Raw genomic sequence first — 24,627 nt, 5'->3', positions numbered from 1 at the left:
AAAGGACTGACACTTTTAGTTACACACTTTGCGTCCTACACTCAACTATTTCCAACACATTCTCACTCCAGTTACTACATGGCTGGAACGTGTATTACCGTTCTACTGGACTTAATCCCGGCGCGTAGCATAAAAAGCACACAGTCACCTCAGAAATGCCGTGACGTGAGAAATCGTCATTATATTACGCCTCAGGAGTGAGAATGGGCTGCTGCTTCAGCTAATGCTCCTCTGCTCATATTGCTCTGTTTCCACAACGCCAGCGCAGTTGTCTCCTCTCCTTCTCCTGGTGTGCTGCTGGTTTTAGGGGTCGGGGAGGCGTAATTGACCAACTGCCCACAGCTGCATCAAGCATCTTCTCCTTAGCACTGCCCCTGAACCCACTCTACCACCCTGCCACAACCACACCCTGCTGCCACAGTGTCATACTAAGCTGGAGCCAGAAGAGCACAGACCAGTAGAGAAACATAAGATATACCTAACATACTCCGGAGCTTTGTTTCTTGGTTTTTCAGTTGGTTTCTCTAGCTTGTCGTCAGCAGTGTTGGTCAAGTTACTTGAAAAAAGTAATCAGTAACTAATTACTGATTACTTCCCCAAAAAAGTAATCCTGTTACTTTACTGATTACTTATTTTCAAAAGTAATTAATTATTTAGTTACTTAGTTACTTTTTAAAAACACGATTTACAACCTAAATAGGTGATAAAGTGATAGATCTTTCAGCCCAATTCTACTTTTTCTGCATAATCCATCATACAAAATGTAATCAAATGAAAAAGTCTCTTTTTAAAACTTGTTTTATTAGTTTTAATCTTTTAACTTTATGCATCAAGCAAAAATGTAATTACATGCACCATTCTCTGACTGGAAGAAATTAGTTTAACATTTAAACCTATTTTCTGCACATTCCAGCACATCAAATAAAATATTTTTTTTTGTGTGTTTACACTCAGTCTTTCAAATAAATGCAAGTAAAACACAGCAGAAAATAAATAAAGTCACAGACTAGCGGTCCTGCTGCTCTGTTTTCACCTGTAAAGCAGGAGTGGGGTAGGCGGAGGTTTACCCTGGTGCAGGTGAGCCACAGCGGTCAGTGGAAGAATCCGCGAGTTTCTCTGTGAGTTTCCCATTACGTCGTAGCTACTCGGTGCTTGCTCGGAAGTTTAGGGGTTTTTTCGCTGTAAAAAGAAGTTTTCTTCCCACGCACAACGGACACTAATGTTTTTGTCACTTTTTACAGAATCAAACTCAAAGTAAGGTCAGTACTTCCACGCTTTAAACGCTGCACGCTCATACTCTCTCCGCACTCGATATATGATCCATTGTTGATCTGCACACAGCTGTTGTCACAAACGTCGCACTCGCTGACGTCACTGTCATGAGACATTCTCGAAAAAAAAAAAAATCACGGTTTTAGTAACGCAGTAACGCAGCGTTCCTACGGGAAAGTAACGGTAATCTAATTACCGTTTTTGCAATAGTAATCCCTTACTTTACTCGTTACTTCAAAAAAGTAATCGGATTACAGTAACGCGTTGCAAGTAACGCGTAACTTGTGATTTGGCGCTTTATAAATAAAACCAAATTGAAAAAACTGTGTTGAATCAGGGACGCTCAATGAACTTTCCCTGACAAAGGTTTAACCCTCCACCCCTGTGCTAATGTGTTTATCTTACCTTAACCATAGGCCTGTACCTAGCCACCACCTACCATGTCATTTACATTATGATGTCAGGAGCCGTAAAAAGATGTTGCTGCACTTTAGTTTTACCTCTGAGTTTCCATCCAAAGTTACAGCAGAGTGCACATTTTCATTTTTAGAACTTCCCCAGGCAGACGGTGGCCCTCGTATGAGAACTAGCTCATTACCTGCAGACTTCTGACTCGCTCAATCACAAATGCTTCTTTCTAAACACCTAAATAACTGGTTTGAGATATATGTGTGTGTGTGTGTGTGTGTGTGTGTGTGTGTGTGTGTGTGTGTGTGTGTGTGTGTGTGTGTGTGTGTGTGTGTAAACTAGGAATCAAACAGATGAATTGATTCAAACTGAGGACGAGACCAAGCTCACCACCCACGGTCCCCAAATGCCAGACAGACAGGAACACACACACACACATTTTATCTCTTGCTGCATCAACACGAAACACACAGATTATCTGATGCTGTGTCATGGACACAATAACCAGTCAGACACACCAACAGTCACTGACAAAGAGCGACTGATCAAAGGGTTTAGGCGACACCTGTGTGATGAGAAATGCTCGTCAGCGTGCACAAGGACCCCCTCCATGTCCCTCCCCTACAGTAAGGCTTCATGTCCGATGAACAGCTTACATCCTGCCTCTTCTACGAGTTGAACTCGTGCTTTGTGTGTGTGAAAGTGTGAAAGCAGTTCTCTGACAGCGCTGTATGTTTCAGGAACACAGGTGTATTTAGAGTTCACTGTGTGAACTTTGAGGAAGTTTTGACTCTCACCAACAATTTAAAATAATTTTAAATTTTTTTGTTTTGAATTTGAAGTTCTTTACAGACTAAATGGATCCAAATCGGGAACACGTCCTCATGCTCACGATTTCTGTGAAGTCAACGGCGTGGATCATCTCTGAATCTGAATCTTAAACACAATCTTTCATACACAACATGAAAGCAAAGCCAGGCGGTGACCAGCGGCTGTTATCAGTCCCATCAGTTTTATGTCAGACAGAAGAGGTCAGAGAAGACTCCATCAGGGTTCCTTCAGCCAGCGGCGCTGACTTATCGTCTTATTCTATAAATGTGAAGCAAAGTGAGTTTGTCTGGGAACCTTCACAGCCTGTTTTCTGTCTATCAGCACAATCAGGAGGAGGAGAGTGCATCAGCTGCTCAGGCTGGAAACACCACAATCAGTGATCTACCATCTCCATCACCAATCATGGTTACTCAGTGAACTCTTTCATATGCAGGACACGGAAAAACAAGCCTGAGATGTTTTCACAGAGGGTGACTCATGGAGGGGTGGGTTTGAGTGCTGCAGGTCAACCCAGGTGGTTACCGAGGGGCACCACCGCGCTGACCATGGTAACGGTAACAGTGTGTCCAGCGTGTGAGGCAAGCTCACCGCCATGATGTGGTAGCATCAGTGTGAGTTCTCCATGAAAGATGAACCTGCTGGGTGTGAAATATTCTTCCAAAGCTGAACACGTTTGCACGGCTGCAGTCAGGAAGTCAGCCCGAAGTGGAAACACCTGCATCACATTCAGGTTTCGCTGCGGCGCTCTCTAGCACAGTGAAACACATTAAGCTGCTGATAATACACAAAGTGAAATCCAACACTGCCGAGCGGAGATAAGCAGCCAACCATCGACCGTGCGTCTCACACTCTTTCACCAAAGAGCCAATCACAGGCTTTGTTCCTGTTTTTGAACTCATTTCCAGCACAAAGGAAAACACTCTAAAACAAAGTACACAGTGCATTCTGGGTAACGCCACCAGATCTGCAGCAGCATTACCAATAATGAGCGCTGCGCCTAACAGTGGCCTCTAACCTCCGCCCGGAGCCAACAAGTGACAGTGACTGACAGCACAGTAAGCCCGTCTGTGTGACGGCAGATGCGAGAACATCCCGAGGGGCGCGGCCGGACACACACTCTGCTGTGACTGGATGGTGAGCCAATCTCTTGATGACCGTGTGACTTCCTGTCAGAGTCAGACAGGAAGTCCTTGCTGCAGATAAAGAGGACGAACAGGACCCTGATTACTGTTTGATAAACATTCCTTATCTCACTTCCATTTGGAAGCACATGATGGGAAATCTGCTTCAAGTCAATGATGTTTGTTCTAATATGTGGGGGAGCCACAGCGCCACCTACAGGACAGAGTTCACACCTGAAACTCACGCTGTAGAGTCTGGAGCCTCAAACAATCCAGCTTCTCATGTCACCATGGTAACTAACGCTGCAAACCTGCTCCAGATTACAGATGAAATCTCAACGTGCTGACCAATCAGAGCTCCTGATGATCCCTCAGAGCTGTGTGTGCAGCGTTAGTCGGTTTCTTTCTATTGGCTGGAAACAGGTTTATTCTTCTATGAGCGTTAATAACAGTCCCTGTTGTACATTTCTCTGTTCAGTTACTTAATACACTGCTGTGGCACAAAGCACGTTAACAATCCATTTGCACAATGTTTCTATTTAAATTTAAATGCAATTATTGTTTATAATGTTTGCAGAGTCAAGGAGCCGTTCAGGACACATTTCACTGTGTGTTTTGTTCTCGCATGACTTTGGACGTGACAAACTAAGGCTGTGTCCCAATTCAGCGACTGCACGCTTGGAGTACGCATTTTGAGACCTATTACGTCACCGCGATGCGACAACGGCTGTTCCAATTCAAAGTGCACTCCTAATGCGCCTGTCACTGCCCAATCCGTACCGGTGAGGATCGGTACCACGCATGTGGCGATCGTGGCTCAAGAGTCGCGTTCGCCTTGTAATCGGAAGGTTGCCGGTTCGAGCCCCGGCTCCGACAGTCTCGGTCGTTGTGTCCTTGGGCAAGACACTTCACCCGTTGCCTACTGGTGGTGGTCAGAGGGCCCGGTGGCGCCAGTGTCCGGCAGCCTCGCCTCTGGCTACACTGTAGCTGCCATCACCAGTGTGTGAATGTGTGTGTGAATGGGTGGATGATTGTGTATAGTGTAAAGCACTTTGGGGTCCTTAGGACCAAGTCTGTATACAAATACAGACCATGTGCGAAAGGCTTCTACTTCCGGTCAAAGAATTTTACGATAGCTAAGGGTCAGCGTATCTGTTAAGATGTTAAGAATAATAAGTATTTTTGCAATAATGAAACATTTCAATATAATGAAGACAAAAATGAAAAATAAAAAGATAGTTACGGATCAGGACTCCCCGATCCTCACTGCGCATGTGCAAAGTCGGACCGTACAAATCGGGTATACCCGATCTGTACCGCGCATGTGCAGATGTTCTCTTCTTCTTCTGTATAATTAACTCTGTTAATAATAATCCGTACTCGGAGCGGGTAGCGACAGCGCTGTCGATTTCCCCAAATATCAAGCGTGGTCCGGTGTCGCTACCCGATCCGTACCGGAAACCCGATCGGTACCCCGCATGCGCAAATCTTACGTCACTTCCTGTCTTTGCCAACATTGCAACATTCAATATATTTGAATGATACGGTTAGCGCCCAGTTAGCTCCTAGCATTTCTCAACAGCTCTGCCTCCTTTTCGACTGCCCGGGACATTTAAACAATGGATAATCTGTTTACAAACAAATTCATGCTTTTCTCCTCAACAGGGAGCGTCCCCCGATTGAACAACAGCGCCGTAAAATAAGAAGAATGGCGCCTAATTACAGAGTTAATAATACAGACTTAGTAATGTGTCACGTGAAGATTCATCAGCCAGATGAAGTGTTTACTGACAACTGACAGTGATAGCGGACATCATCATCACTATTCCAACAATCCTCTCCACACAGACAAGTATAAACACACTCGACTATCACTAAATCAAATTTAACACACGTTTGTAATGACGCTAATTCAGTTTACAATAGGGTTCATTCGCTGGGTCAGCAGGTGGCGGTATCCTCGTACACTGGGGAGTAAACTGCCATTAAAAGAACAGAAGAAGAAGAAAACCCCTGCACATGCGCGGTAAGGATCGGGAGTCCCGATCTGTCACTATCTTTTTATTTTTTTGTTTTTGTCTACATCAGGGGCGATTCTAGAATCAGAGCTTTGGGGGTGCTGAGCACCCAGAGAGCTGCCCAGCCAGGCAAGATAAACCTGTCTCTGTCAGTCCCTGCATCCTTAAATGTTGTCCCGAGTTCTCTCTGACTGTCACTTTGGTGCATTTAAACCTCTGTTCCTCCCTGTCCTCATCGTCTGTTGTATTCCTCTCCATTATCAGTCATCATAATTTTACCATCTCTGTGTAAGTCTGCAAATTTCTTTATTAAATCATAAGATTCTTAAATTCATCAAGTCTCTCTGTGCCTGGGTCCTCGTCACAAAACATGACATCACTGTTTTGCACATTTAAACACAATTTAATCCCACATTTGTGAAAGAAAAGCAAAACACTTTTTTGAAAAGTCTGTAACAAAACCATCAAATCTGATCAAGGTTATTTAAATGCTGCAAACGAAGAATGGATTGGAATAGAAAAAATACATATCCTAACCTTAATTACTGGGGGAGAATAATGAATGATGCTCATAGTGAGTAAGAAGTAAACTGAGTGCATTTTTTGGACAGAGATTCACTTTTAATGTGTGTGTATAATATAATACAGATACATAAAAAACACCCCCAAAACAGAATAAATTGTTACAAATAAATTATTACATAATATTAATAAAAACTATAAAAATGGAGGCAACTTTGCCTGTGGTAGAATGTATACAATGTATGCAGATACTAATTTTACTAATTTAATAATAATAATTTTGTGTTGTAAGATTTATGACTTTCCTGCTTTCATAGTGGTCCTTAGGAGAGCTTGACATTTTATCAGGTGGTCCACACTGTAAAAAGTGTGAGAAACACTGATAAGTGTCTGTGTGCTTTTGGAAAACATTTAAAGCTGCTGTACAGAATCTTTGAAACAAGCTTAAAACATTTTTAGAATATAAACAGAGCATCTGCTTCTCTTTACAGCTCCTCACTCCACCAGGGCTGTTTGGCTCTTTCTGATAGTGTGCAATGTGATGTACGTGCTGCGGCAGTCATACAGACAACTGGACGGTCCAGAAGTTGGCCTACCTATTACTGGCTGAGGTTTTAGTAGAGTTGTGGCTGAACCACATAAAAATATATCATTAATTTTAATCTCCCCAATCAATGATAATGTTATGTTGGAATGTTGTTAAAGAGGGTAAAAATGTTTCAACCCAGTTTGTTTTGCAGATTGTGTACAGCAGCTTTAATATAGGGAGAACACAACTTCCTGATTGTGAGTAAAATCAGGTTTTTTTTTCTCTTTGTCAGTTTAATAGTTTATGTTGTGCCTGTCACTGTTCCCTGTCTGTTTTCTTACCTGGTTCTTCCTGACCTTGCCCTTTCTCCTCACGTTCCCCTCTTTCCTCTCTCCCTCTTTGGACTGACAATCATACACAAATAGATTGTATTCAATTAGATGAAAAATTAAATTAATATGAAAAAATACTATTAAGATCACTAATAAAAAAGTCCTCTCTCAGTTTACTTTCAACCAAAAGGCAAATAACCAAACCACATGAACATCTAATAAAAGATATAAATATTGAAACACTGATCCAACATTATCCTTGATTGACGGATCATTTGTTCTTTCACTTTTACCTGAATGTGGCTCCTTTTTTTTGAAAAAACTTCCTCATATCCATTATGAACCTGGCTGTCTCTCTGTACACACACACACACACACACACACACACACACACACACAACAGGAGTTATAAGGTTAATGGGCATCCAGTCAGTTAGCTAGTTAGTATCCATTTCAAACAGGACAGTGGTAACAACTTTAGGCTACGGAGAATTTAAAGTTTTAGATTTTAAATAGGCTGTATACATTTCAATGTTAGCAACAGGACGGTGAAATGTCGCTGATTTTACTACAGAGCAGGACGGATTGTAGGGTAGCAAACATCGTCGGAAAACACGTTTTCAACACTGCAGGTTACCTGGTGTAATGTTTTTCAGCTAAAAAGAAACATGGTCTGACTCCTACCAACTATATAAAGAGTAACTGAAGGTTAAATGCAGCTAATATGTCCTGTTTTAAGCCAGACACTTACACCTCCGCTCCGCTGTGTCTCAGCCACCATCGCTCTGGCAGCAAGAGCGCTAGAGCCAGAGCAGGGGAGAGCTGGAACAAACCATTTTGGGAGGGGGGGTATCTATACTTTTGTTGTTAAAATATTACATCTCAAACAAGTACAGTATTGTATGCTTTTTATATTTTTAGTAGTGTCTCACACAAACAGCAAATATTGTCAAAAAAAAGTAAGATATATTTGGGGGTGCTTTGATTCATTTTGGGGGTGCTGAAGCACCCCCAAAAATGGGCTAAAATCGCCCCTGGTCTACATTATATTAAATGTTTCATTATCTGAAACATTTTAAGAGATACTTGTTATTCTTAACATCTGAACAGATACTCTGACCTGTAACTATCGTAAAATGCTTCGACCGGAAGTAGACACCTTTCGCGCATGCGGGGTACCGATCGGGTTTCCGGTACGGATCGGGTAGTGACAGGGTACATGAGCTGGGTCTGCCAGCCTCGTTGAGCAGCACAGGGCTCTGCAGAGCTACTAGTGAACGTATGTGAAGTGTTTTACTGACCCCCAGTGGCCAAATGCAGGAAGTACACTTTTAGTCAAACAGGACTAAACACCATTAACTGTTTAGACAAAGTGAGATTTTGAAGGCTCAGTGTTTTGTTTCTCAGCTGCTGCCATTCTGGATCCTTGGAGGAAGGTCTTCATCCTCTACTTACACAAAGATCAGGGCCGTCCCGAGTCACCTGACCTAATGGGTTGGCTATCCTCAGATCCTGGCAGGAGGCACTTCTGCATCGCTTCTTGAATCCGAGATGATGTCTATGGTTCTGAAGAGGTGTGCAACAGGTATCTATAGACTGCCCAGTCCAGGGTTCCTGGTCCGGTGTCAAGTCTGAGCTGGTACAAGTGTGCAGAAGGCATCAGCTGCCAGTGAGTCCAGGAGCTCCTCTTCCTCATGGAGAGTAATTTGGAACCAGAGAGAATCAGAATCAGATGGGACAGTTTAGTCTGGGAACTAGAACCAGAACCCAGCCCACAGTCTAAAAAGCGGGTTACAGAGGTATGGAGCTTAAAAAGCAGCTTCAAGCTGAAAGATGAAAAATATATGCTTGAATTAAAAAAAAAAAAAAATAAAATGTTCATCTGATACTTTTATTTTGAATAAACTGAAGCAGCTTCCCTCACAGAGAATATCACGTAGGACCTTAATGTACAGCACAACAGAGGAAATGAAGGTCACATGTTGCAGAGACCCGTTTCAGACTGGCACACTTGCTGCAGGTGTGTTTGTGCACCTGAGCTAAAAGGCACCCAAGAACGATCCCTGCCCCACAGCACCATGTTCATGTTTCAAAATAAAAGCTTTGAAACTGTCACGTGCCTACATTTTCTACCCCTATGTATTGGCCGGTGTTGTCACATGACCCTAAACCTTTCTCCTGTGGCTCGCCACCCATCACAGCCCACAGGTTACTAACCGTTAACGGGACCTCGAGCATCGTTAGCGTGAAGACCCTCAGGTGGTCCCGGTGTGCATGTCTGGTTCTTGTGACTTGTGGACGGGCAACAAACACTTCACCGTCCACTTGGTCCTTCAGGTAAGCTAAAAGTCACACAGACTACCTGAGATGGTGAGCGAGTCAGGACGAGAAGCACACTGAGGTATGTGCACCTTCACTTTCTCACACCAAGAGACTCTCGGTCAGGCTAGAAAAATGCATTGTGGGTAAAAACATGGTACATCACAGTTTTGCAATCAAACACAAGCAGCAAACCCACACCTAACAGCCCATAGTTTACCTGGACAGTTGGAGCTGAGCCTCCTGTCGGCTCCACGTGTAGGAAAAGTTATAAAAAATCAAACACAAACATTAGGAAACACAAAGAAACTCAGAATCGGGGGAACTAGAGGCAGTTCCATGAATTTGATCAAACCGCTCCAGCTGTCTATAAAACCAGCTGTTTTTCTTCAGCTGGAATCTTTTTAAACTCAAAACTGACGAGTCCTCGCTGCTCAGCAGGCTCACCTGACCCTGTCAACCCGGCCGCAGGTGCACTTTGTGACTCAGACGGTCATTTAGAACATTTAAGGTCAAACTGATGAAACTTCATTAGAGTCGCTGTTTTGGTTTATACTGCAGCTGGAGGCGGGGCTAATCTGGAGCACCGATGTGGGCGGGGCACAGGACTGAGGGCGGGACATTTCTATAACTCAACAGCATAAATTGTTTACAAACTGTACGTGCTCAGCAGAGGTAATCCAGCAGGTCTGGGGGTGGGGTTAAAAATGATTCCTGAGAGGGATTATGGGTGAAGGTCAGACGTGCGAGGCCTTTCCCAAAGTCAGACACACACTGGCTCATTTCACCCAGTTCAGTCCAGTTTGGTCTGGTTCAGTTGGGTCGGATGTTGGCGTAGTTCTTGATGACGCCGGAGAACCTGATGAGTTGGACCACTGGGTTTTTGGGTTTGAAGTCCTGCCACAGGTACTCAGGTGACAGCACCTTGCTGGGTTTGTTGATCCACATATACCTGAGTAAAGAAGCAGGAAGTAGAATCATCAAACGATAACAACAAGGACCAGCACATCCAGCCACCTTTCCTACCTGTTCAGGTGACTCTCCTCCTGCCAAGCTGCCTCGATGCCCCTCTTGGCGTCGTCCTCAAAGTTCTTGCGGCAGGTTTTGGCGAGCAGGTGAACTTCTTGCACCAACCCCCCAAACGCCCCTCCACAGTAGTAGAAGTCCCCCTCCCCGGGAGCCACGTAGGCGTTGGACGCAGGACTCCGCTCGTAGGGGAACTTGCTGCGGTCATCTCTGTAGTAACCTGCAGACACAGGTGGGAGCGATGTCACTAAAAGTTCAGGGCAGAACAAAGCCGCAGGAAGCAGAACTGAACGCACCTGAAATCTTTTTCAGAATTCGGCCTGAGTTTTTGAGATGTACTCAGAGGAGATCAAGCTATTATTTTAGGGTTGATGTCTCTGCACCTGTTTTCATATGAGTATGCCATAAACGTAATGCCTGTTTTTGACCTTGTGATTTGAAGCATGTGCCTTAAACTGAAATTCTCGCCCCAACAGGAGGGATGATGTAATCTGTCTGCTTGTTAGCACTCGTGTCCACAGTTTTCAAGATATTATGTTCAAATTCTGTGTGATGGAAGATACCAGTAACAGCTCCATATGGTGAAAGTTTGGTGAAAAGTCAAAATAAAGGTCACGCAGAAAAAACTTTATACTACGCAGACTTTTTGTCTTCACAACAATATAGCAGGCCTGCGATGGTTTAAGTAGCTAAAAGCTGAGTTTGACCTCCAGAAACCAGAACAACGTAAAACAACGCACGAATGTGTTAAAATCTCAAGTTTGTACAGAAGTCAACGATTTCAGCCAATTCTGCTCCGATCATAAAGATAATAAAATAAAATACAGCTTTAAGGTCATAGGTCAAAGGTCAGACATTGGCATGTTTCAGTAAAAACATCCTAAGACACCAAAACAGCCTTAACCTCTGACCCTAAATGCTGGCCTGGACCATAAGCGAGACATTTGGCCGGCGGTCACCATGGAGACCCACAGCCAGACTTTGTTTCTTTGGAGGTTCTCTGCTGATGTTTACAGATGTGGGAATACTCGGATGTGTGTGTGGGGTGTTTTTGATCGAGCTGAAACGTCGACCACAAACTCGTTATTGTGCGGTTTCGTGGCAGCGCGGGAGAACAGACCTGGATGGATCACGGCCACAAGTCCTCCCAGCGACTCGGCCCCCCAGCGACCGTGGAACTTGGAGTCGACGTCCAGACAGAAGATGTAGTCGGCGCGGTTCTGAAGCTTCTTCTCGATCAGGTTCTGGATGATCTCCATCCTGCGAGCTGAGATCTCCTGCCAGCGGTTTGAGCTGGGCACCGAGCGCACCGTCAGCTGGAGGAGGAAGAGGAGGAAGGAGGCAGAGTCAGAAAACAAAGAATCCGCCAAGAGGCTGCGTTTGGTTACAGGATCCGTTTACCATTCTGCCGGCCGCCATGTTCACTTTGGGCACCTCGTTAGGGCGATCGGTGAACACGTAAAAGTCCACCCTGAAGCCAACGAAGAAGTGCTCCTCAGACGTCTGCAGAAAGTCCTTCAGGAACATGATGTACCTGTTCAGAGGAGAGGTCAAAGGTAAAGCCAGAGACGCTGCTTTTAGGCCTGCAGGGAAACCGGAGCGCTGTGATGTCACACTTACTTTCCGACAGCGAAGACGGTGGCGGCAATGGTGATGTTCTTCGTTTTGTAGATGCTGTCCAAGAGAAACGGGTTGAAGGTTCCCTCCCAGACCACCGGAGCCAACCATGGCGTCACCGTCACCACGTCAGCACGACTGCCATTACAGAGACACGGCATCATCATCTCCATCATCATCATCATATTTATCAAAAATACAAACATCATGACATAAAGAAGCAGAGATACTGACCCGTGCACGATGCTGGGCTGGTTGTACTTCAGACTGAAACACAGAAACAAAGAGGTCAAAGTTCAATATGAGCCAACATCACGAGCCTGACGCAGCCAAGCGCGTTCAGTTTGTCCAGCAGGGGGCGCTGCAAAAGGGACACATTTATGATGAGTTGATGCACGCTCAATCATCCAGGAAAGGAAATCCCAAAAAATTGATTCTGTTCATCTGGACGTTTTCAGTGGGAGATTCCTTACATGAAAAGACCATCTCTGAATCGAGGAGGGGGCCTAAGGGCACATCTGTCACCATCCTACAATGCTGTGACTGCAGCCATTCCCCAACTCTCTGTGAGTGGTACTCGTGGACACTGATCAGTGGCCATGACCATTTGCATGTTAATGATCATAAACTGACCTCACAGCCCATTGTAAATCAGTGGTGCTGGTTTCATGTCCTGTTTATAAGGTTGGAAACCTGCAGCCAGCTGAGACTGAAGGAGTCACCTGATGATGATGAAAAGATGAACAGAACCAACCTTTTGGGAACACATTTATGAGTTAGATCCAGATCCTGAAGGAGGTCCTGATCCAGATCCAGGTTTATCACGTCAGTGTCCCCTCCATCAGTTCTCTATCAGGCCCCCATAGATGTCAGGACGGGTCCGACTTTCGGATGTCAGCAGATGTAAGGCTGAAGTTTTTATAATGTTTTTAACCTTTTGCAGGTGACAGGACTGCATGGTGCATAAACAGAATCAGAATAATATTTTAGTGGTGTTTCTGCTGAAAACTGCACCCTGCAGCTTCTACTCGAATGATCAGAATGAAAGGAAAGATCCATGATCTTCAGTCACATGCATGCAGTTCCTGCTCCTGACCAGCAGCCGTCACACATTTCACAAATATGAGGACAGTTTCAAACTGCCTCTTTCACTACCTTTCCATGACCTGATGAAAACTTCATCAGCTAGAAAAGTTGATAAGGAATAAGAGGCGAGCAGAGCGGTGCTCAGATATCGGAACAAACTAACTTCAGCAAAAAATGGACTACAAAACACACATGATGTCATGACAGCTGTTCTAACGCTGCTAATTTATGAGAACATCCAGTAAAAGAGTAACCCTTCAAGAAAGAACGATCAGATCTACTCATGTCGGCAGCAGCTGTTTGCCTTTTGGGGGAAGAATATTCAGCCATGAAAACTGTGATGCAACAGAGTGAAGCTGCTGAGTAGAAAGGACAGTACTTACTGCTCAGGAGACTCCAGGTGGAGATCAATACCAGGCTGACTGAACTTGGTGGTTTCAACGGCAGATCTGCAGCACACACACACACACAGTGTCTGTTTGTGACCAAGTTCCACAGATCAGCAAAGGTGCTTTATATGGTAAGGTTAAGACCCTACGATAACACAGGGAAAAGCTAACAATCAGACAGTCCTCTATTTGCAAGCACTTTGGCGACAGCGGGAAGGAAAAACTCCCTTTTAACAGGAAGAAACCTCCGACAGAATCAGGCTCAGGGAGGGGCGGGGCCATCTGCTGCGACCGGTTGGGGGGGAGAAGAGGAAGACAGGATAAAGACATGCTGTGGAAGAGAGAGAGAGTCATACAGGGCTCTCGACTGGAAACTAATTCCTCAATGTTGCGACTAAAAAAATATCCTCGGTCGTAGCGGTGCAACCAGCCGTTAAAAAAACTCTGAAAGTCTCCGTGTGGTCAACAGCAGACACACATTTTTGCACATGTCGAGGAGCGTGTCAGGCTACATTTCACTGTGTGTTATACTTGTATAACTATGCATGTGACAAATAAAGAACCTTGAACCTTGAACCCCCCCATTAAAGTGTCACAACCAACCACCCGTGCTGAAACCGGCTTCACTGCCTGTTGTCAGTAGCAACAAACAGTAAAGCCGGTCTGCGCTATGGGCTGAACCACTGTTAATGGTGGTTGGGGGGGGGGGGACGACACACTTTGTATTCAGTTTTAGGATTTATAGGCAATGTTAACTGTAGCCAGGCTAATGCTAGCTTATTTTAATCATATGTTAAACTGGGGTGGCAAGAGATTATTGTAGGGTGGCACACGCCACCCCTGTAGATCCGGCCCTGCAATGTCTATTAGATACAGTGGTATGCAAAAGTTTAGGCACCGCTGATCATTTTCATGTTTTTCCTTCATAAATCATTGGTTGTTCGGATCAACAATTTCATTTAAATATATCATATAGCGGACAAACACAATGATATTTGAGAAGTGAAATAAAGTTTATAGGATTTACAGAAAGTGTGCAAAAGTTACGTAAACTAAATTATGCAGGTGCATAAATTTGGGCACCCTTGGCATTTTATTGATTTGAATACCTTTAGCACTAATTATTGGAACATAAAATTTGTTTGGTGAGCTCATTGACCCTTGACCTACATACACAAGTGACCGTGGTTCAGGGGGTTGGGAAGCTCATCTTGTAACCGGAAGGTTGCCAGTTCGATCCCCAGCTCTGTCTGTCTTGGTTGCTCGATGGCGTGATATGGCAGCCTCGCTTCTGTCAGTCTGCTCCAGGGCAGCTGTGGCTATAACTGTAGCTGCCTCCACCAGTGTGTGAAGGTGAGAGTGAATGAATAGTGGAGTTGTAAAGCACTTTGTAAATGCAATCTATTATTATTATTAATCCAGACATGAGAAGGGTATTTAGGGTAGCCAATTGCAAGTTTTCCTCCTCTTTGCATCTTCTCTCGAGAGTGGCTACATGGGAGCCTCAAAACAACTCTCAAATGACCTGAAAACAAAGATTGTTCAACATCATGGTTTAGGGGAAGGATACAAAAAGCTGTCTCTGAGATTTCAGCTGTCAGTTTCCACTGTCACCGGAAGTGACAGGTCAAGGAAAATCTTAGATAAGCAGAGGCGAAGAATAGTGAGGACAGTCTCAGTCAACCCACACACCAGCTCCAAAGACCTACAACCTTGCTGCAGATGGAGTCACTGTGCATCGTTCAACTATTCAGCGCACTTTGCACAAAGAGATGCTGTATGCGAAAGTGATGCAGAAGAAGCCTTTTCTGTGTACATGCTACAAACAGTGTCTCTTGAGGTATGCTAAAGCAGCGTTCCCCAACCCCCGGGCCTCGGACTGGTACGTGAGTCGTTTGGTACCGGGCCGCGAGAGTTGAGGCTCAGGTGTGAAATGTATAGTTTTCAGGGTTTTCAGCGTTATTTTGTTATCGTTTTTAATCGTTAACTCAGTTTTCCTGGGTCTTTTCACGTGTGTTATGAATAAATCTTCTTTTTTTCGGTACCGGTACTAGTTTTATTTTGTTGTATTTATCCGCGACACCTTAAAGGCCGGTCCATGAAAATATTGTCGGGCATAAACCGGTCCGTGGCGCTAAAAAGGTTGGGGACCGCTGTGCTAAAGCACATTTGGACAAGCCAGCTTCATTTTGGAATAAGGTGCTGTGGACTGATGAAACTAAAATGGAGTTATTTGGATATAACAAGAGGCGATATGCATGGTGGAAACAGAACGCAGCATTTCAAGAGAAACACTTGCTACCCACGGTAAAATGTGGTGGTGGTTCCATCATGCTGTGGGGCTGTGAGGCCAGTGCAGGGACTGGAAATCTTGTTAAAGTTGAGGGTCGCATGGATTCCAGTCAATATCAGCAGATTCTTGAGAACAATGTTCAAGAATCAGTCACAAAGCTGCGCTGGGGCTGGATATTTCAACAAGACAACGACCTGAAACACTGCTCAAAGTCTACTAAGGCGTTCAGCAGAGGATCAAGGAAAATGTACTGGAATGGCCATCTCAGTCCCCAGACATGAATATTATTGCAAATCTATGGTGTGACTTAAAGCGGGCTGTCCATGCTCAGAAACCATCAAACCTGACTGAACTGGAGATGTTTTGTAAGGAAGAATGGTCCAAAATACCTTCAACCAGAATCCAGACCCTCATTGGAACCTACAGGAAGTGTTTAGAGCCTGTTATTTCTGCAAAAGGAGGATCTACTCAATAGGGCTGGGCCATATTATACCGTTCACGGTAATACCGGTACAATGTTAGGCAACGATAAGAAAATGAAATATCGCGATAGAATATTGGTAAAACGCTCATGCGCAGTGCCTTTGTTTTCATACGCAGATGGCCGATTGTTGAGTGAAACGGATGAACCAGAACTGGTTTGTAAAAATGGTGCAACTTCAGTGATGTGGAACTGGTTTGGTGTTTGGCCGTCAGATACACAACAAAGCACATTTTTTTGTAGAACATGCAAGCGGGCCGTCGTTATTACCGTATTTGTTGGACGAAGGTGCTCGTAAATCTGGGACTCCCTCTTCCCGCTCCACCACAACCACCCACACATGCAGGGCCTTGGGGTAAAGGTGTGTCACCAGGGTGCAGGGGAGGCACCCCCCCCCCTCTGTCCCCTTCTGGCTGCCTGTGCCTCAATTTTATCCCACAACTTAGACACTCACATTACTCACACTCTCATTACACATACATACAGGATCTTGGGGGTGGGCACGCTACACAGACTCCAAAAGACCATCAGGGTGTACAACCTCACCCCTGGCGTCATTGCCCACCTCTCAATTTTAAATACACGTAGACACTGAGGGCTATCAGGAGGGGCTATGCGCTTACCTGCTGCTCTCTGGCAGGTAGCTCCAGGCCCTCCTGGGTTTTAAATGCTCCTTGGAACACACACATGCATCAACACTACATATGAGCGGGCGGAGGGAGGTTTGGAGTCTTCTCACACCCCCGTTCTCTGCGACCTGCTGGAGCGGGGGGCCAGGAGGAGGAGTTGGCCGTCCGACTGGGGTCTGGAGTGTGGGGCCTCCCTGCTGCTGCGGAGTCGGGGCGGTCTGCTTCTCCCCACCGCAGGGAAAAGGGTAACACCACCTGGGTCTGGGTGCAGTTTCCCCCTCCAGGGGCAAGGGTACCTAGACCCGGTTTTTAGAGTACGCTTGGGGAGTGTGATCGTGTGTACAGCGTCTCTTTATGTCTGTCTCCACGTTGGTTGAGTGTGGAGTAAGTGCATATGAGAGCATGAGGGTGGGAATGGATGTTTGTATCTGTGTGTGCCTGTATGTCTGTGTCTATATGTCAGGTCGGGTATCAGACGCCACCTCTCTGGGGACATCTCAGGCCCTCCAAGGTATGGAGGCCTATCTCCCCCCATCACCACTCCCCCTGCCAGTGGCAGACGCCCTCAGACATCGGTGCGTTGGTGGGTCTTTGTGTCCGGGGGTGGGCGTCCAGGTACACACCGGCTCACTCCTTGGCGGCTGCTTGTCGGGGCCTGGAGCCTGGGGCTCGCTCGGGCCACTTCGGGGGTGGGGTGCCCTCGGCCTCTCGGCCTGGGGCTCGGTCACTCTGGCACAGCTGGCTGCCGGCGGAGCTCACGGGCACGTCACTGCAACCTCCCCTGGCTTCTGCTCCGCGGCTGCTGAGTGACCCCTCATCTGGGACTCTCCTCAGCTCTTTCTGGGACAGTGGCGCGGCTGCCCCTCTGTTGGTCTTCCTTGGTCTCTTGTGTTCTGGGGACCTCTGGATGTTTGGAGTCTTGATCTCCTCCATACCAGCTTCATGCCCTGGAGGACGGGGCTGTGGCCCCCCCACACCCTCTAGCAGATCATTACATGAAGGAACCTTTTAAAAACAAGCGCGTCCATGCTCACAGGTGTACACACGGGTGCTCACACACACAAACTACACCCTTTTTGGCTCCTACCTCAAAGCACACTGTGCGCTGTCGATCTTACGTGCTGCACAATAATGTTTAATATTTAGTATTTACTGTTATATTCACATAGATCATCGTGATGTTGTTTATTATGTTGCTCTCGTTTTCTTCTGCTTGTTTTCTTTTCTCTTTCTCAACAGGGGATCCAGGTGATTGATAGATGTATTTTTTTTTGTCTGCTTATTTAGTTGGTTTTTGTTTTTTGCCCTTTATCCCCGTCCCTCTTCTCCGCTGTTTTTCTTTCCCGCTTTCTTTCTCCCTTTCTTTTCCCCAGTCAAATCTGTCCCGTATTTAACAAGTGAAAATAAAATAAAATAAACAATAAAAGGTGAATCAAACAGACCATTACGGCAAGGCTGGGATGGTCCATTTGGTAAAGTAAATCCGTTGGGCATCTTTCTTCACCTTTAGACAATAATTCTGATGCAAAAGAGCCGAACGGGACAGGCAAGAAAAAAAACCAAAAAAAAGATATGAGTGCCGCCTTAAACACAGACACACAGAGTTCTTGTTACTTACCCCGCCTCCACTGTCTTCCACTTCTCCTCAAAGGACAGCGAGATTCTGCATGACACAGAGATCAAAGTTAGCCCCGCCCACCTCTGACAGGTCACCGGTTATCGATCAGATCCCGGTAACCCGCTCCCGTCTTATTATCAGTGTTGTCGTGAGCGCATGAAGCAAAGATATTCCACACAGCCAATCACCAGCCAGAACAAAAAATGTGCAAGCCAATCACGTGTCAGCACAGCACGGAGCGCCATCAGACACGTCTGCTTGTTATCGCCGTGACAATGGAGACATTTCTCCAACTTCTGTATCTGCACAATGGCCTTGTTCGGCGATCGTGGCTCAAGAGTTGGGAGTTCGTCTTGTAATCGGAAGGTTGCCGGTTTGAGCCCCGGCTCCGACAGTCTCGGTCGTTGTGTCCTTGGGCAAGACACTTCACCCGTTGCCTACTGGTGGTGGTCAGAGGGCCCGGTGGCGCCAGTGTCCGGCAGCCTCGCCTCTGTCAGTGCGCCCCAGGGCGGCTGTGGCTACAATGTAGCTGCCATCACCAGTGCGTGAATGTGTGGATGATTGTGTATAGTGTAAAGCGCTTCGGGGTCCTTAGGACCAAGTAAAGCGCTATACAAGTACAGACCATTTACCATTTGTTAACGACCTTTGACCTTGAACAGCCGTTTCTGTCAAACACCGAAGAACGACACGTTGCAGAGTCAGCTAACCCACACTGCCCCCTGCTGACAGTAAACAGCAGTGCACAGGAAGCCCCGAGGAGGCTTTGGGGTAACGCAGGTGTGAGGCCCGAGCGCACAAACAGACAGAGGACACAAAAAGGCCTCCTGTGTAACTCGACTCCATCAACAGGACACAATGCAGAGCTCACAGCTGCTCTTTCAGCTGCAGACGCCACGAGGAAGAAAATCCCAGAAAAATGAATCTGAGAAACGCAAATCAGGAGGTTTTCTCCGAAACGGAACAAAGGAGGGTTTGGGTGCCGCTGCAGCCAACGGCGGCCATCTTTCCCTAACTCTGCCCTCGCCCCCATAACCATCAGCCAAGTGTCACAGCATTCCCAGAGAGGAACACCGATCCCAGACCTGCTCTGTTTCACACCTTCATCATCCTCGGTGTGCCTGTGGATGTGAAGCTGATTGGTCAGGGTGCGCAGAGAAAACATGCTGGAATCAGCTGAGCAGACCACACACGTCAAACACTGAGAGGGGTGTGGCTTACGGATGTGCAGCTGCTGCAGCTACAGGTGAAACAGGTGAGTCACTCTTCCACGAAACACATAAGCCTGGTGTGAGTTCATTCCCATGGCCAGTGAAAGTGAGCTCAGAGTTTTCACGGAAATGGAAATCAGGTCATGGAAAAAGTTTTCACAGAAGAGAGAAACACATCAGGGACGTAACCAGGGAAACCATGAGTGGTAAAACACTTCACAGATCTGAGATCCAGGCGCTTCGGAGGCTCTCACGCTTGCCTGTGGGGAGCAGAGAGCTGCCAAACGTGTGGACGAGCTGCAGCTCAGGGACCAGCAGGTCCAAACATCCCCAGAACCCTGTTACACCCACTTTAGCTCATTGCTAAACCCTAGTTAGGTTTCCTTAGCCCTCGCGCTGACCGGCAGCTCTCACTTTACCCGCCCCTTTCTGCTGATTGGCGGCCCCGGCACACGGAAGTGTCATGTTAGTCATGTCCAAATTCATGGGCTGCTGCATACTGAGGACCCGGCCTTCGCGGTCAACGTGGGCCGGGTCCTCAGAAGGTCGGGTACGCCGGAAGTAAACGGCTGTGAAATTGTACAGTCTAGCCTTCAGATTAGCGTCACCGCTGTCTGGGTGGAGTTTAATAAACTCAGCCGTCTGCTCCTTGCTATCTAAAATATATCAGGACACTGGAGTAAACTCTCGACCGTCTCACACTTCTGTTTAATCAGTTTTCTGTTTGACGTTTATTCAGCTGTGTGAAAACCACCTGGGGGATTAAAAAGGTTTTTTTAATCTAATTTGATCTAATAACTCTGCTTAGGCTGCTGCCCCCGCGACCCGGCCTCGGATAAAGCGGATGAAGATGGATGGATGGATGATCTAATAACTTTAATCTCAGCCAAACTGATTTTCTCACAAACAAATTAAACACTAAAAAAGCCCAACAATAACATTTTAAGTTATCCAAGTGACTTATATATCACGTTTAACCTGAGTAGCGAAAGACCGCGGGGGTCTGAAAATGATGTGCCGGGAGTTGTGCCGTTCTCGGCGGCTCTAGTGACCCTCGAGCTCCCAGCTAGCTATCGAGCTGGTGGGTAACAGACGTCTCCGAAAACGTCGGAGCACTTTTGCAAATATGTGATATCTTGATAAACCGAGCAGATATTTGAAGTTTACACAGCTACTTTCTCGCCTGAAGATATGTTAAAAGTTTATTTTGTGACCCAGAAAGAGTAATAAGAGTAATACTAAAAACTTAGCGGCCGCCATTGTTGAAAACTGGAATTGGCTGACCGCGATATGAATTCTGGGATATGTGACGTTTTTTATTTCACCGTTCATTAACTGCACAGAGAAGGCATCGTTTAAATATGTTAACGTTTTCTTTAAGCGAAGACTATTAATAAAGTTTTTCATGACTGGGCCAAGTGTCCTCTTTTTTGGAAATCAAAGCATGGTCACCCTAACATTAATCCACTTCCTGGCTGTGACATCATCATCAGATCAGCCAATGAATCCAACACAGCTTCACGTCTCGTTCGGTTTGTGTTGATGCAGCTTCCAACATTCACGCCGATTCGTGCGCTCAGACTGGGTCACGTGACCGTTTCAGCTGCAGTTCAAACTCAGACAGGAAGCTCTGTGACTTTTATTTTGAAAATCAGAGACTTAGCAAAGAGGAAGCTAGCAGGAAGGAATCATGCGTGTCTGTGCGAGTGTGTGTGTTACCTGTAGTACTGGGACAAGTACAGCAGCCTGTGGGGTCAAACAAACACAATCATTAATCAATCAGCAGACCTTTAGCTCGTTAACATGTTCCTAACCCGAACGGCATTAGGTCGAGCGGCTCTCCTCGCCAACACGCCAACACTCAGGCTCGACCGCCGCCTCGGTGGCGTGGCCATGACTGCCCACGGCCGTCTCTGATTATCTGATACAGACACGTCTCAGAAACACCCGGACGATGGTCCTGACCTCCGACTGCACATTCAGTCAGACCTTCACAATAAAAGCAGCAGAGGTCAGAGGTTACATTCTGTAAAACCAGACTATTACTGGACTGTACACATGATCATCAGGTGTTTGCGATAGAGCTGACCAATAGGAGCGCACGAACACACAAAGCTTCAGTCATCAGCCTGAACACAGCTGAACAAACAGCTGTCACTCACGAGGCTTGGTGCCATTCTGAACCCTGAACGACGCAACGCTGCGAGCTCGAACACAGAGACGGGAACAAAGAGAGACGCCCTGAGCAGACCGAGCTACAGACCTGCCAGGATCCGCCTGAAACCTGAGCACGCTTCGTGTGTTTGCTCTGCTCAAAGCTGACATCGCAGAGGCCGAACAGAGGCTTCAGTAGTAAACACCACATTAACAGTAGTATTAAACGCAGTATTAACTGTAGTATAAGTACATGAACTCACCCCAGCAGCACAGTGACAGACAGGATCACAGTCACAGCTTTTGTGTGGAGCACGGCCATCTTTCAGACCGGGACGGCCCGATCCTCGCAGGTCTCTCGGTCCAGATCAGGACCACATCAACCACCGAGGCCGCGTCCAGCACTTGGCTTCTGATCCAGCAAGTCTAATAAAACCAGCCCGACTCCTCTGTGTCTGCACAGAACGCAGCGTTTACTGGCTGGACTGGCAGGTTGAAGTGTTCAGGCACAACTCACATCCTGCTCGCAGAGCTCCACACCCTACAGAGAGAGAGAGAATCTATACTGTTAATAAAGGAGCAGCCAGTCAGCGGAGAAATGGGAGGAGCTAAAGCAGCTTGTTGATGAATGGAGGGGCTGCAGCAATGTCCAGTCTCAGAAAGAAGATCAGCAGGTACACACCTGTGGCTCAGGTTACCTGAGACAGCCCCTCCTCTCACAGCTGCCTGCTCCCACACTGAACTCTCATTCCAGCAGCGGCTGGATGCGCAAGTGTGTGTGCGCGTGTGTTGCACACGCTCCCTGTGACTCGGGTGTTGCTCACACACGACTGGGAATCCAACCATCAACCTCCAGCAGCTGCAGTTGTAGGATCACATTTAAAGCCCGCCCTGACTTCCTGTACGCTCTGACCTCCTTATCGCATTGTTACACGGAGCTTCTTTTCACAACTGTAAACCGAGACGCGTGTTTCGGCGCCATAAAGTCTGAAGTTATCTCGGCCTAAAATAACACGGCTGTAAACGGAGCGCGGTCACCTGACACAGGTGTGCTGTTGTCACAGTAACATAAAGTCGTCACATCAAACCTTCACACCGTGCGCAGGTGAATGTCACAGAAGACCCCCGTACCATTTCAGCAAAGCCCCGCCCACATTCAAGTACAGCTGCAGCATTCCAAAATGAAGCTTCTTTGCTTCAATGTTTCATTGAAGACACAAGTTGTGCTTTCTCCTTTGAATATTAATGACTGCTTAATAATTACAAAAAAGATTCATTTCTGATTCTTCAGTTAGTCAATAAAATACTTGAGACATCAGCTCATCATGCAGGTGTGGAGCTGTGTCCACTCCCGTGGAACAACATGAAGGTATGCACACGCATCACATGACAGTCCTCTGTGTGAAAACGATGGTTGTTGTTGTGCAGGATCATAAGCCTTTGCCTCCCTCCTGAGCTGAGCTCCAGCAGATCCTCGCTGGTCTGGAGTCGCTAACAGTACATCACATGTGCAGCTGCTCCTCTCAGCAGAAACAGGTAAACAGTTTTCCTGAGCTGCTCGGTCCTCCTCCGGCACAGAGGTCAGAGCACCTGCAGTGAAGCAGAGGGGAACAGCTCCAAAAACACAGATTTGTTCCTGTTTTAAGGTCTTGGAGCGTTTCCTCATTCTGACATCACTTCCTGGCTTTGAAAGTAGCCAGTAGAGGCGGTTTGGGCATCTGACAGGGTGAGGTGTTCTGGCCATGTCCCACTGGGAGGAGGCCCGGGGCAGACCCAGGACACACTGGAGGGATTCTATCTCTCAGCTTGCCTAGGAACTCCTCCGTGTTCCCCCAGATAAGCTGGAGGAGGTGGAGAGGGAGGCTCTGCTTAGGCTGCTGCCCACGTGACCCCTAACCCCGGAGAAGAGGAAGAAGATGGATGACATAACTCCCACACTCTGCATGTGTGAGGCAGTTATGAAAGGGCACACTACATGTGACAAACGTGTGTCTGTCTGTGTGACTGTGTGTTCTGTGCAGTAAAATAACTGTTCTGGGATCAGTTCTTACATTGTTAGAACCTCAACAGTGGAGCGCGCGCACACACACACACACACACACACACACACACACACACACACACACAACGCCGCCGTCCCTGTCTCTTCCCCTCCCCGCAGAGCCATACTGTGACCCGGTCCGGCACCACACTTCATGATGTTTCCGCCTCTCCGTTTCCAGCCCGGAGCTGCCAACCAACCCGCAAACAGCGCGACACACACTCGCGCGCGCGCGCGCACACACACACAACGCCGCCGTCCCTGTCTCTTCCCCTCCCCGCAGAGCCATACTGTGACCCGGTCCGGCACCACACTTCATGATGTTTCTGTCTCTCCGTTTCCAGCCCGGAGCTGCCAACCAACCCGCAAACAGCGCGACACACACTCGCACACGCACGGGGGACACACAGCACGTACCTGTGCAGGGGCTGGTCGCTCTCCTCCGTCTTGTTCGTCTGTCTGACCTTCATTTCCTGCTCCGCCACTGCCAGCGGCGAGGCCACGCCCCTAACCTCCCCCCGGTGCTGTGTTGAAACGCTTCCGTGTTTCTGTCTGATGCGCTTGGTCGTGAGCAGACTCAAGCTGGTCTCCGTGTTATTAAAGAACACGAACACAAAATATTACACGCAGCGCAATGTTTACACAAACACGCTTCCTTGGATGGCTGAGTAACGGGAAACACCCGCAGCAGATTGGTGAGGGTGAGCACCACCACCAGTGAGGGAGAACC

General features: G+C 46.9%; 1 protein-coding gene across 4 annotated transcripts; it reads right to left on the bottom strand.

Annotated features, from left to right (window-relative positions):
* Nucleotides 1-8,910: 8,910 nt before the first annotated feature.
* Nucleotides 8,911-24,422, bottom strand: LOC146387864 (globoside alpha-1,3-N-acetylgalactosaminyltransferase 1-like). Of its 4 annotated transcripts, none has more exons than XM_084924875.1 (11): nucleotides 24,315-24,422; nucleotides 22,120-22,397; nucleotides 21,422-21,448; nucleotides 18,492-18,536; nucleotides 13,465-13,530; nucleotides 12,230-12,262; nucleotides 11,999-12,133; nucleotides 11,780-11,912; nucleotides 11,499-11,694; nucleotides 10,379-10,598; nucleotides 8,911-10,304 (listed from the first exon to the last, which is right to left on the bottom strand). In XM_084924875.1, exons 2-11 carry the CDS (start codon nucleotides 22,176-22,178, stop codon nucleotides 10,166-10,168), a joined length of 1,053 nt encoding a protein of 350 aa, XP_084781001.1. In that variant the 5' UTR covers nucleotides 22,179-22,397; nucleotides 24,315-24,422; the 3' UTR covers nucleotides 8,911-10,165. The 4 variants fall into 4 exon arrangements, with proteins under 4 accessions (XP_084781001.1, XP_084781002.1, XP_084781000.1 ...); XM_084924876.1 differs by lacking the exon at nucleotides 24,315-24,422 and adding an exon at nucleotides 22,539-24,302; XM_084924874.1 differs by lacking the exon at nucleotides 24,315-24,422 and having other exon boundaries at nucleotides 22,120-24,302.
* Between the last annotated feature and the right edge of the window lie 205 nt (nucleotides 24,423-24,627).

This window comes from Perissodus microlepis, chromosome 4 (assembly GCF_051167445.1).
Source record: "Perissodus microlepis isolate ML-2025 ecotype Zambia chromosome 4, ASM5116744v1, whole genome shotgun sequence".
NCBI lineage: Eukaryota > Metazoa > Chordata > Actinopteri > Cichliformes > Cichlidae > Perissodus > Perissodus microlepis.
This window is presented reverse-complemented; position numbering and strand designations above follow the sequence as displayed.